Consider the following 14,739-nt stretch of genomic DNA (forward strand, 5'->3'; position numbering starts at 1 on the left):
ATGGCTAAGCACCACCGCACACCGGCGCGCAGCTCGGAGCCGGTCATCGAGGTCAAAAGCAAGGTGAGCCGGCGCCTCTGCCCGGGGAAGCGGGGCGGGCGGCAGGGCGGAGGAGCCCCTCCGAGGAGGAGGAGGCTGCGGCAATTCCCCCTTCCCCCCCGGGCGGGGACGAGAGCGCCCGGGCCCAGGCGCGCAGCGGCGGAATGTTGGACCGGCTGGCAGCGGCCGCGCAGCAGGTGCAACCAGGCGGCCGCCGCCGCCGCCGAGCGGGCGTTGGGTCTCTCGCCCGGCTCGACCCGGCGCTCTCTTGCTGGGGGGGGGGAGGCGACGCGTCTCGCTTTCTGGAGGGGGGATGCAGAAGCTGCGCCGGGGCGCCGAAGGCCGGCCTAACGGGTGGCGGGGCGGGCTGATTGTTTTAGAGACTCGTCCCCAGCGCCGCCGCCGCCGCCACCGTCGCCCCCGCCTCCCCGCCCGTCTTTCGGCGGCCAGATGGGGATTATTTGCTCCGATCTAGAGGGATTTCCGCGCGCTGCTTCTGGGCAGGCTGCGCGGGGGAAGAGAAATCGCCCGGAGTTTTTCTCCTAGGCGGGGGAAAGGGGAAACACACACACACACAGAGAGAGAGAGAGACAGACACACACACACACACACACACACAGAGAGAGAGACAGACAGACACACACAGAGAGACAGACAGACACACACAGAGAGAGACAGACACACACACACACACACACACACACACAGAGACAGACAGACACACACAGACAGACAGACACACACACAACAGAGAGACAGACACACACACACACAGAGAGAGAGACAGACAGACAGAGAGAGAGAGAGACCCCCCCACAGAGAGACAGACAGACAGACAGACACACACACACACCGCGTTATGCAATAGTGCGGGGTTTGGAAACGGGCAGGGGGCGGCATCTGAGCTGATGTCTTGGTGGCCGATGGCCCCCCAAAGGATGGGGAGGGCGGTGTCCCCAGTTTTGCACCGACCCGCTCTCGAAGCGTGGGTGCTGCTGGCTTGGAGTCTGCTGGGACCCCCTTGTAAAAAGGGGGGGCGTCCTTTGTTGTGCGCCCTCTCCCCCCACGCACGGAAACGAGAGGAAGCACTGAAGTGATTCGCCCTAGAACAGGGTCGGGAAGGGGCATCCCCCACCTTGGGCCGATGTGTAGGGTGGGATCAGGGTTAGGGTTAGGGGTGCAAGGCCTTAGGGCAGGGGTCCTTCAAACTTGGCAACTTTGAAGGCGAGGAATTCTGGGAGTTGAAGTCCACAAGCCTTCAAAGTTGCCAAGTTTGAAGACCCCTGCCTTAGGATCTTCATCCACTCAAGTAGCTCAGCCCTGCAAGTTCATGGAAAGGCTTGACTGTGCAAAAATGTGTCCTGGTCAGGGGGAACCAAGCTTCCCCCATCTGGGACCCCCAGAGGTGCAACTGTGACTCAAGTCCTCCCTAACCATTATAGGGTTACCTATGTGGGTTGCAGCTAGTGGAAAGCGCATTTCCACATTTCTAGGAAAGGCTGTTGCACTGTGACCTGGTTCACACAACCACCTGGTGGCTTTGCTTGGGTTGATTTTAGCATATTGGATGAACTGAGAGACTGGGGTGGGTGGTTTGACATGTGGTACCAAGCAACTGTGGCTTGTTCAAATGCAGCAGGTTTTAAACAAGCCACCGTGTCATTTAATATAGTTTGATACTTGATTCCAAACTGTTGAATGTATGCTGTTCCTAATTGATGGGCTGTTATTATTGATTGTTGTAGCGATTAGAAGTAGCACTGAATAAGGAGCCTAGTTTTGTACGGTGTTAGCCTGGAGGAGCTCAGACTTTGCCTAAAAATCTTGCATGCTCTCAATTATTGTAATAATAATGGGCCATATGTTGCTCTTTGTTCATATTTGTCTTTGGAGAGCATAAAATTCTTGCAACAAAGCAATCCTGTCGACCTATTTTAAAAGAAATGTCTTCCGTTGTTTGGATCCGATGGAGAACTCGGAAGTTCTTCAGATGAAAAAAAAAATACAATCTACATAACGAAAGGGACACAAACGTAGCCATAAATAATATAATAAACACTGTCTATTTCATAATTGGGACAAAATAGCAAAGACTGAATGTGATTGCTTTCAAGAAGATAGTGTATTAGAAAATCAGGCATATATCCAACATTTTGGCTTGCCTGGTCCATATTGAGTGAAGAGGAATCGTCTTGGGCCGCATATAAAATATATAATATACAAGTTTATGAATTTGTGGGGCTGCATTACTAGCTGTCCAGGGTCTCCTGGGAGCTGCAGGTTGGACATGCCTGTGTTAGACAATTGAAAAGTGTCTGTGCTTTTGAAGAGAATGACCTAGCCCCATGGTGGCGAACCTATGGCACGGGTGCCACAGGTGGCACGCAGAGCCCTTTCTGTGGGCACGCGCGCCGTTGTCCCAGTCCTACACTTTCAGCGGGGTTTTATAATGCCTTTTCACTTTAGGCGTCTGCCGCCGTCTGCACAAAAAAAAAAGGTTCAATCAATCAATTTCAACTTCTCGCAGGAAAAAAAAAAGATCTCGCAAAGTTGGAATTGATTGATTGAACTTTTTAGTCCCAACCAGTCTGCCGTTACCACCACAGCCACACCCACTCAATAGGCCGTGCCCAACAATATATGTGTGTGTTTTGGGTTGCAGTTTGGGCACTAAAAGGTTCTAAAAGGTTCACCATTACTGACCTAGCCAGTTACTGTAACGGGCTTCTCAGAATCTGGGGGAGAGGCTGCTAGTATGCAAAATATTAAAGGTATACGGAGAATGTGTTTTTATCCGGAAAATGAGTTTCCATCTCCCCAGGAAATCAACAAGTGGTTAGCAAGAGGATCAAGAAAATCCCTAACAAACTTAAGAGACGAAATGAAAGCTAAAGCAAATATATCCTTTTGCTAAGCTTTCTTTTACCTAATATCTTTTCCCCCTTTCAATACATCTAGTTTTAGGCGGTAAGCAGTTGCTGAAGCTTGACAGGTGCCTTCCAGGTGTGTTGGAAATACGACTTTCCAAATTATGAGCACTTGGCTGCAGATTCTCGGAAGATAGTCCTAACGTATCCTGAGGGCACTAGTTAAAGCTTTCCGTCAAGGGGGAAAAAAAACCACATTTCTTTTCCATTTTGGTGATCCTGTTGATTGCTGGGCTAAACGCGGGCTGAAAAGATCAGAAATTCAAGGCATGAATTCGCAGTTAGCTGAGATTAAAGTCAAAGGTTTTGAGAGCAGGAAATGAGCTAATTGTAATAACATGCCCAGCTACTGTATCCATCTTTTTTTTCCATTTAAGCAGTAAATATAAAAGAGAAGATGCTTTGCCATATATATTTGCTATCTGAGAACAACTTTCATTCTCTTCCTTGAGTACAAGATCATGTATCTACTCAAAACTGACTACACGTCGCTATGGGTAGTCCTTGACTTACAACCACAGTTGAGCCCAACATTTCTGTTGCTAAGCGAGATAAACAGATTCACAGGTGAGTGAATCACTGAAGTTGTTGAATTAGTTGTTAAGTGAAACTGGCTTCCCCATTGACTTTGCTTGTCAGAAAGTCACGAAGGGTGATCACGTGACCCTGGGACACTGCAACCGTCATAACTATGAGGCAGTTGCCAAGTGGCCGAATGTTGATCACGTGACCCTCGGGATGCTGCAACGGTTGTAAGTGTGAAAAAGGGTCATAAGTCACTTTTTTTCAGTGACGTTGCTACTTCCAATTGTCACTGAAGCGAAGTGTTGTAAGTCAAGGACCACCTGTATGGTATTTAGCAGAAGCTCCAAATTGTTAAATCAGTTTTGAATAGAAATAGCACTTAGGCTAATATACCGCTTTACAGTGCTTTGCTGCACTCTCTAAGCTGTTCACAGAATCAGCCTGTTGCCCTCAACAATCTGGGTCCCCATTTTACCCACCTTGGAAGGATGGAAAGTTGACTCTACCTTGCTGGATCCTCTGCCAGTCAGAAGTCTTACTTTCCAATATCTTCCTAAGACTGCTGCAGACTGTTTTGTTCATTACGTCACACCAAGCCCTGGTTTGTGTTCATTGTAGTTTGTCTCCACACACAGCTTACCAGCCAGCTTCTGCTTACCCCTCCCACTAAACCAGGGATGTCAAACTGCCGGCCCATGGGCCGGATGCATCATAGCGAAACCGCGCCCACCCTATTGTCGGCAATGGCAAAAAAGTCGTGATACGTCGCGACACGTCACCTGACGTCGCAAGTTTGACACCCCTGCACTAAGCCAAAACCAAACAAGCACATTATGGCTTGGTGTTATGTGTGTGAGCTGTGTGTTTTCCCCAAAGGGTGTAAAAGGCAGTTTTCATGTGAGGAGAAAGAATGATGAATCGAAGGAGGCCTCAACCTTCTTTGCTGCTTTGAAAAGTTCTCCCCAAGGCCCCAAGTTTTTTGGCGACCTTGGTTGAGCACCTTTATCAATTTGCCTTTTTTTGTGTGTGTCTGATTGTTTTGTCTTCCTGGCAGTTTGAGGCTGAGTTTCGCCGCTTTGCCATGAAGAGGTCCAGCGCGGGTGGTTTCCAGGAATTCTATCAGCTGATCCAGAGGGTGCACCAGATCCCTTGTTCGGATGTCCTCCTGGGATACACAGACATCCACGGAGATCTGCTCCCCATCAACAACGATGACAACTATCACAAGGCTCTGTCGTCTGCCAATCCTCTTCTCCGGATCATCATCCAGAAGAGAGGTAGGACACACTTTGAGAATTAACTCCCTCTCTTCTTTAATGTTTTCTGTTTCCAGGGAGGTGTGCTTTTATTTATTTATTTAAAGCGTTTTTCAGAGTAAAAGTGCGGGTAACCGCTTCAGGTCCCCGTCAAATGCTGAGAAAGATTGATAACCTTCGTTCAGAATAGTAAAACAAATCAATTATTATATACTGAGATCAATATATATCGGTTGCTTTTTGGTTCAGCAACCAAGCAGGACAGGTACAGGCTCCAACAGAAAGTTAAGACTGCAGAAAAAACAATGGCAACTGCCTGCCTTCCATAGAAGACCTGTATATTGCACAGGTCAGAAGAAATTTGCAGATCCTTCACATTCTGGATATTTGTTGTTGTTAGTTGCAAAGTCGTGTCCGAACAATTGCGACCCCATGGACAATGTTCCTCCGGGCCTTCCTGTCCTCTACCATCTTCTGGAGTCCATTGAAGCTCACGCCTCCTGCTTCAGGGACTCCATCCAGCCACCTCATTCTCTGTCGTCCCCTTCTTCTCTTGCCCTCCATCTTTCCCAGCATTGGGCTCTTCTGGATATAAACTGTTTCAACTCTTCCCCTTGGGATGGCGCTATGGAGCATTATATGCCAAAACGACTAGACACAGGGAGGTTTTTTTCCCCCTTGTCTGCTGAATCCCTAACTCTCACATTGGTGTCAAATGTTTAAGTGTAATATGGCTGTAGTATCATCATTTATCCTTCTATTATCTTCTTTACTCCCCCCCCTCTTATCGGGATTATTATTAAGATTATAATTATCATTATTCTGTTGCTTTGCGTGTGCATGGAGACCACCTGCACTGGAGACAAATTCCTTGTGTGGCTAGTCACACTTAGCCAAATAGAATATTCAATTCCATTCAATTTCAACATTTTGCCTATTCGCAGTCACTAGGCCATTGATTGCAGAAAAGGGGGAAAAAATGATTAGGGAACAAGAAACCAGGGACGGGAACCGTAAATAGACATTATCACCTGTGTACTTATTCTTACCAGTAGTGAGTCTAGGACGCTCCAGATGTTGATGATCCATCACTTTTAGACCAGTGTTTCTCAAGCTTGGCAACTTTTAAGGCGTGTGGACTTCAACTCCCAGAATTCCCCAGCCAGCCTGGTTGAAAAACACTGTCTTAGGCAGTCCCAGGGAGTATGTGCAATGGTGAGGAATGCTGGGAATTGCAGTTCAGCAATATTTGAATGATGACAGCTTCTTTATCTTTCCCTATTCCAAATGCCTGAATAGGGATGTGGTGTTAATAATAGATCTTTTAAAGGTCAGAAGAGAGAATAGTGCTCTAAATTAAGAGGTGGTTTTTTTAAAAAAAAAAAAAAAAATAGTATCGTGCTTTGACAGGAGATGCTATTTTCCATGGGAGAAAAATCTGCTTTCCAAAACTTAGCCAGCCCATAGAAAAATGTGGGCTGGTCATTTATGACCCTTATAAGGCAATACTATTAGTTGTAACTTAGGACCTTTTAATAATTCCAATCATCAGAGTCTTCTTCCTTCGAATCTGGGCACTGGAGGGGATTCTCCTATTCATCGGAGACACAGTTGACTTTATCTACGAAGTAGCAGCGCCCTCTTGCCATACAGAAGAGAAAATAATTTTTTATACTTTGAGACAACAGCAGAATCCAAAGATGTTTGTGGGCTGAAATCCTGACAGTTGAAATAATAATAATAACGAGCATCCCATTCCAAACGATACCAGGCTGTTGCCCTTTAAATGTTCCAATACATTGTGAGAAATAAAATCTAGCTAATCATAAGATTACCAGGGTTGTTTAAAGTACAGATCTGAAAATAGTTTTTTTTAAAAAGAGGATCTGGAGTAGGCAACGGTGACAGAACATCAGGCTGAGCAATGGGAACTTGGCAGATGTTGGGAAAAATTGCTGGCCTGTCTCTCTGCAGTTACGTTTTGATCTCATCGGCCTGTTGTCATCCAGAAGAAGCAGTCAAGTTTATGAGACAGTTAATGTGATTTATTTGGAATCGGGGTGCATACCAGAGGGAGCCACAGCCAACAACTGGCCAGAAACCAGCTCGGCTTCATATTTCTTTTCTTTCATTCTTCCTGTCTTCTCAGAGCTCCAGGGAGAATGGAAACATTCACTGTCTCTAGCCTCTTGTGTGCGACGGTACACACTGAGCTGAGAGATGATAGGGAGAACAATAGCCACTTGCAAAGGGAGACCCAGGGAGGACATCTTTGTCTTGCAAAACCTGGAGCTGATGTAACTTGGACCACTTCCTGGAGTGGGGAAAAAGCTTCTGCTGTTCAACCCCGGGCTCCCAGGCTAAAAATAAGCTGCTGTACCCAAAACGCAGGGTGATATTTATAACTTGGGATCTGGGTCTGCCAAGGTGCTCCATTTAGGCATGCCAAGCCCTCCTCTGCTTTGGGGTGGTTCAAAGATTGTATTCGACAGTGCTTTGCTGAGAGGTTTTCCACCCTCTTTCCCTGGTCAAGCAGGCTCGTAAACAGCATGTGAGCTTCAGGGAAGAATTTCCTCCAGAAAACCATGCAGGCAAATCGTAAACGGAAACAGCATGGTACTTTCATTTTTTTTTCTGCCGTCCTTTAGGATGAAACGGAGGAAAAATAATGCACCAAGAGATCACAGCTATCTCCTTTAGGGAGATGAATTTGGAAGGATGCTTTGGTGCCAAGCGTGGTGGTTGTTGTTTTTTTTGCAGATGTTTCATTACCGAACTGAGTAACACCATCAGTGTTAGGCTGTATTGTGTTGCTTCCGTTTGTGAAATCAGGCACCCACCCAGGCATCATGCATATGAATTCCAGATATCCCTTTGCTTATTCCTGGGGTTCCCATTCTTCTATTGTAGGTCCCAGATGGTGAATGCCACTGGGTTTCCAGCTAAGGCAGCAACCTTTTCAGATTTGGCTGATCTGGTTTCTCCCCAAGACATACACAGTTTGTCACAAAATACTCCTCTTGATCTCAGGTTGATTAATCTGTCCTCTTACTTAACACTTGGAGGGGGGAAAAGAATTGCAAACAGCAGGAGAGTCAAAATGAGGCATAGACAACCTGCCAACCTTCCATCTGTTGGGGGACAATATCGCCGGCGTGCCCTCCAACTTGCCTACTCTTAATAGATTTCTGTTTCAGTTTTACACCATGATAATTAACCTGTGGAATTCATTACCTTACAGTGTGGGGATGTCCACTGGCTTGGATGGGGATCAGACCATTTCACAAAGGGCAGATATGATGAACACGCTTGGTTTTGAAGGCTTAGTGTCACCTTGGCTTGGGCGCAGCATAATTCCGACTCCTGGAATGATGGGGATACAGGTAGTCCTCGATTTACGTCCACAACTGTGCCCCAGATTTCTGTTGCTAAGCGAAACATTTCTTAAGTGAGTTCTGCCCCGTTTTATGACCTTTATGGCCACAGTTGTTAAGTCAGTCACTGCAGTTTAAGTTTTTAAGTGAATCTGGCTTCCCCGTTAGTTTTGTTGGTCAGAAAGTTCGCAAAAGGGGATTGCGTGACCCCGGGATACTGTATCTGTCGTAAATATGGGTCAGTTGCCAAACATCTGAATTTTGATGACGTGACCCTGGGGAGGCATGCTGCAAGGGTCATGTGAAAAAACACTCATCAGTCAGTTTTTTCAGTGCCGTTGTAACTTTGAATGGTCACTAAACGGACGGTTGTAAGCTGAGGACTACCCTGTATGTCTTCATCTGCTACTTGTGTGGACCCAGAGGCAACACATTGGCTCCACAAGGAAGAAAATGCGAGGCTGAGGTGGGACGTGGATTGATCCAGCCAGATCATTCTTAGGCTTCCAATCCATGTTATTGTCAACGCTGCTAATATTGAATATTCTTGCTTTGACAAAATATGCAGAACTGTCTGGTACTTTTAGAGTTAATTCAGATGAGAATGAGAGAGGAGAGAAAAGCGAGGGGAAGGGAACGGAAGTGAATCTTTGCCCTCCAGGTTAATTGGAAGATGTGAATCATGACCCCAAAATAGGGGAGGGGAAATGCCTGGAATGTTATGTGCAAAGGAAGGGAAATTCAGATCTTGGCATTCTCCATATCGTGCTGACACTCCTCTACACTAATAAAGGCTTTTAACCATGCCTGAAAGTTCTTTGAAGTGTTTCATTAGTCAGACACATGACAGTTATGATGTAAGAGAGCCCTTAACCCAAACCTGCCCTTCTGTTGCTTGCATTTTATTTCATCTTTGGCTTAATACTCAGGACTCAATTCACAAACTGTATGTTACCCGCATCTCAGTGGCTTCTCTCCATTTAAGAAACATTCCAATCTTATCACAGTATACACTGCTTCTTTTGGCTCCACTGTTATTTCTCTGCAGGACATTTAGCTCTTTCTTCTCAAAAACGGCTAGCTAGGCTGTAGGTTAGGCAGGCAGAGAGAGAACCGTTCAATTCAGATAGCGCACTACTAAGTCATAAGATGGATAGGCTCCTTTCCGTTCCCGTCTCCAGAGTTCTTCATGGGTCAGCGGGCCAACCTTCTCCACTCTGACATCCTTCATATGCATTTGATTACACCTCTCAAAACTAACCACGACCCGTGAAGGTTGGATGGTGGCCGGTGCAGTTCCTCCACCCACCGAGGCGTGGGGAATTTTAAGTGATGGATCCCTGAGGTTTCTGCCTGAAAAGTCAGCTCCTGCGTCCTTCCTTACAAAGGAATTCTTTTACAGATAGCCTTCAGGTCTAAGCAGCTCCTTTGCGCTCTGGAATCTCTCTCTTCTGTTGGCATAATATGGCATAAAAACTGGCAGAAGGGCGAACGTTGTTGATGTTTTCCTTTTGCAGGTTCCCGTTGCTTTGGAGAGGAGCAAGGTTTAAAACAGTGATGGCGAACCTTTTAGAGACCGAGTGCCCAAACTGCAACCCAAAACCCACTTATGCATCGTCGGGTGCCGGGTGGGTGTGGCCATTGGCTGGGCGTGGCCCATTGGCTGGGCGTGGCTGCGGTGGTAATGGCAGACTGGGTGGGACTAAAAAGTTCAATCAATCAATTCCAACTTTGCAAGATCTTTTTTTTCCCCGCGAGAAGATGAAATTGACTGATTGAACCTCTTTTTTTTTGTACACGGCGGCGGAGGCCTAAAGCGAGAAGGTTTTATAAAACCCAGCTGAAGGCCTAGGACTGGGGCGGTGGCGCGCATGCCCACAGAGAGGGCTCTGAGTGCCACCTCTGGCACCTGTGCCATAGGTTCGCCACCACTGGTTTAAAAGATATGCACTTGGCCTTGTTGTTACCTTTTGGCAAATTATACTTGGATTAGTTACAAGACCGATGACTCTCTCTTTTCCTTTCCCAGCCCTTAACAGAATAACAGAGTTGGAAGGGTCCTTGGAGGTCATCTAGTCCAACCTCCTGCTCAGGCAGGAAGCCTTATACATTTTCAGACAAATGGTTATCCAATCTCTTCTTAAAAACTTTCAGTGTTGGAGCATTCACAACTTCTGGAGGCAAGTTGTTCGGCTGATTAATTGTTCTCTCGCTGTCAGGAAATTTCTCCTTAGTTCTAGGTTGCTTCTCTCCTTGATTCGTTTCCATCCGTTGCTTCTTGTCCTGCCTTCAGGGGCTTTGGAGAATAGCTTGACTCCTTCTTCTTTGGGGCAGCCCCTGAGATATTGGAACGCTGCTATCATGTCCCCCCTTGTCCTTCTCTTCATTAAAGTAGACATATCCAATTCCAGCAACTGTTCTTCATATGTTTTAGCTTCCAGTCCCTTATTCATTTTTGTTCTCTGCCCTCTTCCTAGAGCCTCAACATCTTTTTTACACTGCGGCAGCCAAAAATGGATGCAGTATAACAAGTGAGGCCTTGCCTTTGTGCGCCCAATGTTTATTTATTTATTTATTTACCATTGGAGCGTGCCAATTCTAAATAATAATTTCAATGTATGTGTGTGTGTGTGTTTGTGTCTTTTACTCTGCTTAAATGCTAATAGGTAGATTATTTTAGATTAGCAAACACTTCAGTAAGTAATCCTATGGCATCATAGCACAAAGCACCCCTCCCCCACCCCTTTATATTCCCTTGTTCAATTGGCAGCCTAAACGTGTATATTTCTGATGCTTCAGTGAAGGATTTTTCTAATGAATTCTTGCAGGATTCAAATACATTGGTTGCCTTCTTCGTTTGGGGCACTGGTGATGCTTAAGAGCTGTGGCCCTTTGTGTTCTGTAGCCAGGATCTACAGAATAATGCCTGCGAGGCATAACTCAAAGTGTGATTAAAACTGAATTATTCATATCACTCTGTAATCCTCTCAGGGTGGGTGCTCTGTAATCCTAGAAGCAAATGTCACTCAGAAGTAGGGTGAGAGGACGGAGGCCATCGTTCTGAGCAGGAGAAAAATATTGGATTTATCTTCTACTGCTTGCAAGCTTTAAGACTGGTGGACTTCAACTCCCAGAATTCCTCTGGTTGCCCATAGTATTGTCAGTCTTCCAGTGGGAAACTATAAAAGCACCCCATTATCAAAACTCAAGTTTGTCTTAATCCCCACCCCAATCAGGCAGGTTTCCACAAAGAGAATAATTCATATCCTGACACTCTGTTATATAACATAGATAAGAAGTTTATCCTTGGGTGATTAAGCCATGTGGCCTGGTGCTGTCCCTTGCTTAGAGAAACTCAAAAATGACACAGCTGGCTAATGTTTCTCCTTGCCAGCCAGGCACCACCTTGGCCTTCAGATACTGTACATCCCAAAATGCTAAATCATTTGTGCATCACTAAATCACCCAGCACTTTCAAAGTATCCAACGTTGGGAGAAAGTCAGAGCTGTGAAAAGAGCGATCGCTTGGTGATCTGAAGGCACAAATGATTTCAAAAGGGTACATCAAGAGAGGGAAACCCAGAATTTATCACCTAATAGGGAGAGATAGGCAACTTTGTTCGTAAATGGGTAACACAGGTATGTTTGTGTACAAATATACGTGCACGCGTGTATAGACGCCACGTGGATGGGGTGGAATGTGGCTGGAAAGCCATACATTTGGGATCTATGTTAAAAAAAAAAGTGACATAAAAAGTCATTACAGATAGTCCTTTACTTACAACTATAACGGAACCTGCCCACATAAATTGTGACGGCCATAAAATGGGTCACTGGTTCAATTTTATGATTTTTTTATTTTTTATTTGCAGTGGTCCTTAAGTAAATTAGCCACTCCGAAGTCCCTTCCAACTTTGTTATTCAAATACGATGGTTATTAAACCAATGGTTCAGTTTTCAGCAAAAAAAGAATCATTAAAAAAAAAGCCATGTGACCGTGATTGCAGCAAACACTGGTAAATCTGGGCCAGTTGCTGAGTCCCATAAACTGGGAGCCATCAGAACTTTGGAACTGGGTCGTAAGTATCCGGGGATGTCCATTGTAACACTAGCAGTTGTAAGATGATGATGATGATGATGATGATGATGATGATGATAATAATAATCATAATAATAATAATCATCATCATAATAATAATAATAAAGTTGGAAGGGACCTTGGAGGTCTTCTAGTCCAACCCCTTGCTCAGGCAGGAAACCCTGTACCATTTTGGACAAATGGCTGTCCAGTCTCTTCTTAAAAACCTCCAGTGTTGGAGCATTCACCACTTCTGGAGGCAGGTCAAGGAGTCAAGGACCACCTCTATCATTTTACTGTAGTTCAGAATAGGGAAAAGCCAACAAGGAGCCCAGCAAACCCAGAGGTGACGCTGAAGGATTCTGTAGCTGGAGAAGACAACTTGCCCATCTGACCTCTGTTTGCCATTCTTTCCTTGCAGCAGAAGCCAACGCCAGCGTCTTTGCCTCCAACTCGCTGCAGCGGAAGAAAAAGGGACTGCTGAGGCCAGCGCACCAACGGGCCAAGCCGCACCTGCTGATCGGCATGCCCCAGGACTTCCGCCAGATCTCCTCCATCATCGACGTGGACATCTTGCCCGAGACCCACCGGCGAGTGCGGCTCCATAAACACGGCTCCAACAAGCCCCTGGGTTTTTACATCCGGGACGGGGTCAGCGTGCGAGTGGCTCATCACGGGGTGGAAAAGGTGCCCGGCATTTTCATCTCCCGCTTGGTCAAGGGAGGCTTGGCCGAGAGCACCGGACTGCTGGCCGTGAACGATGAGATCCTCGAAGTCAACGGCATTGACGTGGCGGGCAAGTCGCTGGACCAGGTGACTGACATGATGGTGGCCAACAGCCACAACCTCATCATCACCGTCAAGCCGGCCAATCAGCGCAATAACGTCATCCGCAGCAGCAAGGCTTCGGGGAGTTCCGGCATGTCCACCGACAGCACCCCCAGCCAGCAGACGCCCAGCCCGGCTTCCCAGTATCTGAGCAACTGTAGCACAGCCGAGGGGGAAAGCGATGAAGAGGGAGACCTGGTAATTGAGAGTGACTTGCCTGCCAGCTGCCCCAACGGGGGTCTTCTCGACAGCCTCCAGCACAGCCTCTCGCTCTATAGCTCCCAGGGCTCCTTGCCCTCGCTGAACAGTCACAGTGGCAGCGGGAGCCCCATGCGTGGCAGCCGAGCGGGCAGCCTCCAAGAGGATGGCACCATGATCACGCTATAGCCGTTGGTGCCGTCGTCCCTCCGTCCCGTTCTACTTGAAAAAAACATTTGTTTCTGAGGTCAGTTGGGGAAGGGCCCCGTCCTTGACCATCGGAGGTCAAGTCTAGAGATCGGAAACCAAGGTTCCCCCCTCGCTGATCCGGACTTGCACACCACCTTCATGCTCCAATGGTGCTTCTTGCGACCAAGGTGACAGTGGCAGTTGGAATGAGAGGGACCCACCCACCTTCTCCCAAGCCCCAGAGGTTTTCCTTTCCATGTCCAGGGAGCTCCATGGGATGTTACTTCCTGTTACTTTTCCCCCTTTCCTCTTCGGCTTCTTACCTGGATTCCAGGCAGGGGGCTGGCCTCATTCGTCCCCCAGCTCTGCCTCCACCAGTTTCTCATGAAGTGTTTGATTTTAGGTGTTTTTATGATGACACGTGTCACAGTTAATATATTGCAACAGACTATTAAACCATGGCGCTTTTTTTTTTTTAAAGTAGTGCTCCTTCACATTAAATTTTTTTTTAAAAGAAACCTGAGGGAGATGACAGCAAAAGGAAACCATCCTGACAGAGAGAACCTGGTCTGCTTGTCTGGGGGGAGGGGCACCTCTGTTCATTTGAAGGGGTGGCTTGGCAAATTCGGCGGACGGGAACCCCCACCACCACCATGCCCCTTCCTCAGTCTCTATGGCAGGCAGATTGTGGGGAAAGCCCCCCCCCCATCCCAATTAGCTAAAAAACACTCCCAGGGCTTTCAGCAAGCGAGCAAAGAAATCTGCCTGAGATAATACAGATTAAGTGGCTTATGCCAGGACCACAATTGATGAAGATCCCAAAATGGTCTAATTTTCTCCCGTGATGCTACCAAATGCCTGCTGGTGGGAATCGGGTATATGTTGGAAGGGCAGTAGACAAAAGGATAGATAGATTCATTTTTCAGAAGGGGAGCCATTGTGGTCTGCAGTAAACAGGGAACCTTCAAGCACTTTAAAGACTGACCTTGTAGGTCAGCCACCTGCCTGACTACAGGTTGTCCTCGACTTACAACAGCTCATTTAAGGACCGTTCCAAGTTACGACAGCCCTGGGAAAAAAGGGACATACGACCATTTTTCACTCTGACAGCACTTGCAGCAGTCCCGTGGTCACGTAATCCAAATTCAGACGCTTGGTAACTGGTTCACAATTATGACGGTTGCAGTGTCCAGGGGTCACGTAACCCTCTTTTGCGACCTTCTGACAAGTAAAGTCAGTGGGGAAGTCAGATTCACTTAACAGTCATATTATTAAATTAACAACTGCAGTGGTTCTCTTAACAATTGTGGCAAGAAAAGTGGTAA

General features: G+C 46.8%; 1 protein-coding gene across 1 annotated transcript; it reads left to right on the forward strand.

Annotated features, from left to right (window-relative positions):
• On the forward strand, nt 1–13,414 carry PARD6A (par-6 family cell polarity regulator alpha). Its single transcript, XM_015817557.1, has 3 exons — nt 1–63; nt 4,546–4,768; nt 12,621–13,414. The coding sequence occupies exons 1-3, from the start codon at nt 1–3 to the stop codon at nt 13,412–13,414; spliced, it is 1,080 nt and encodes a 359-aa protein (XP_015673043.1).
• The last annotated feature ends 1,325 nt before the right edge of the window (nt 13,415–14,739 follow it).

The sequence above is a fragment of the Protobothrops mucrosquamatus genome, unplaced genomic scaffold (assembly GCF_001527695.2).
Source record: "Protobothrops mucrosquamatus isolate PMUCROS unplaced genomic scaffold, P.Mucros_1.0 scaffold605, whole genome shotgun sequence".
NCBI classification, from domain to species: Eukaryota; Metazoa; Chordata; class Lepidosauria; order Squamata; family Viperidae; genus Protobothrops; species Protobothrops mucrosquamatus.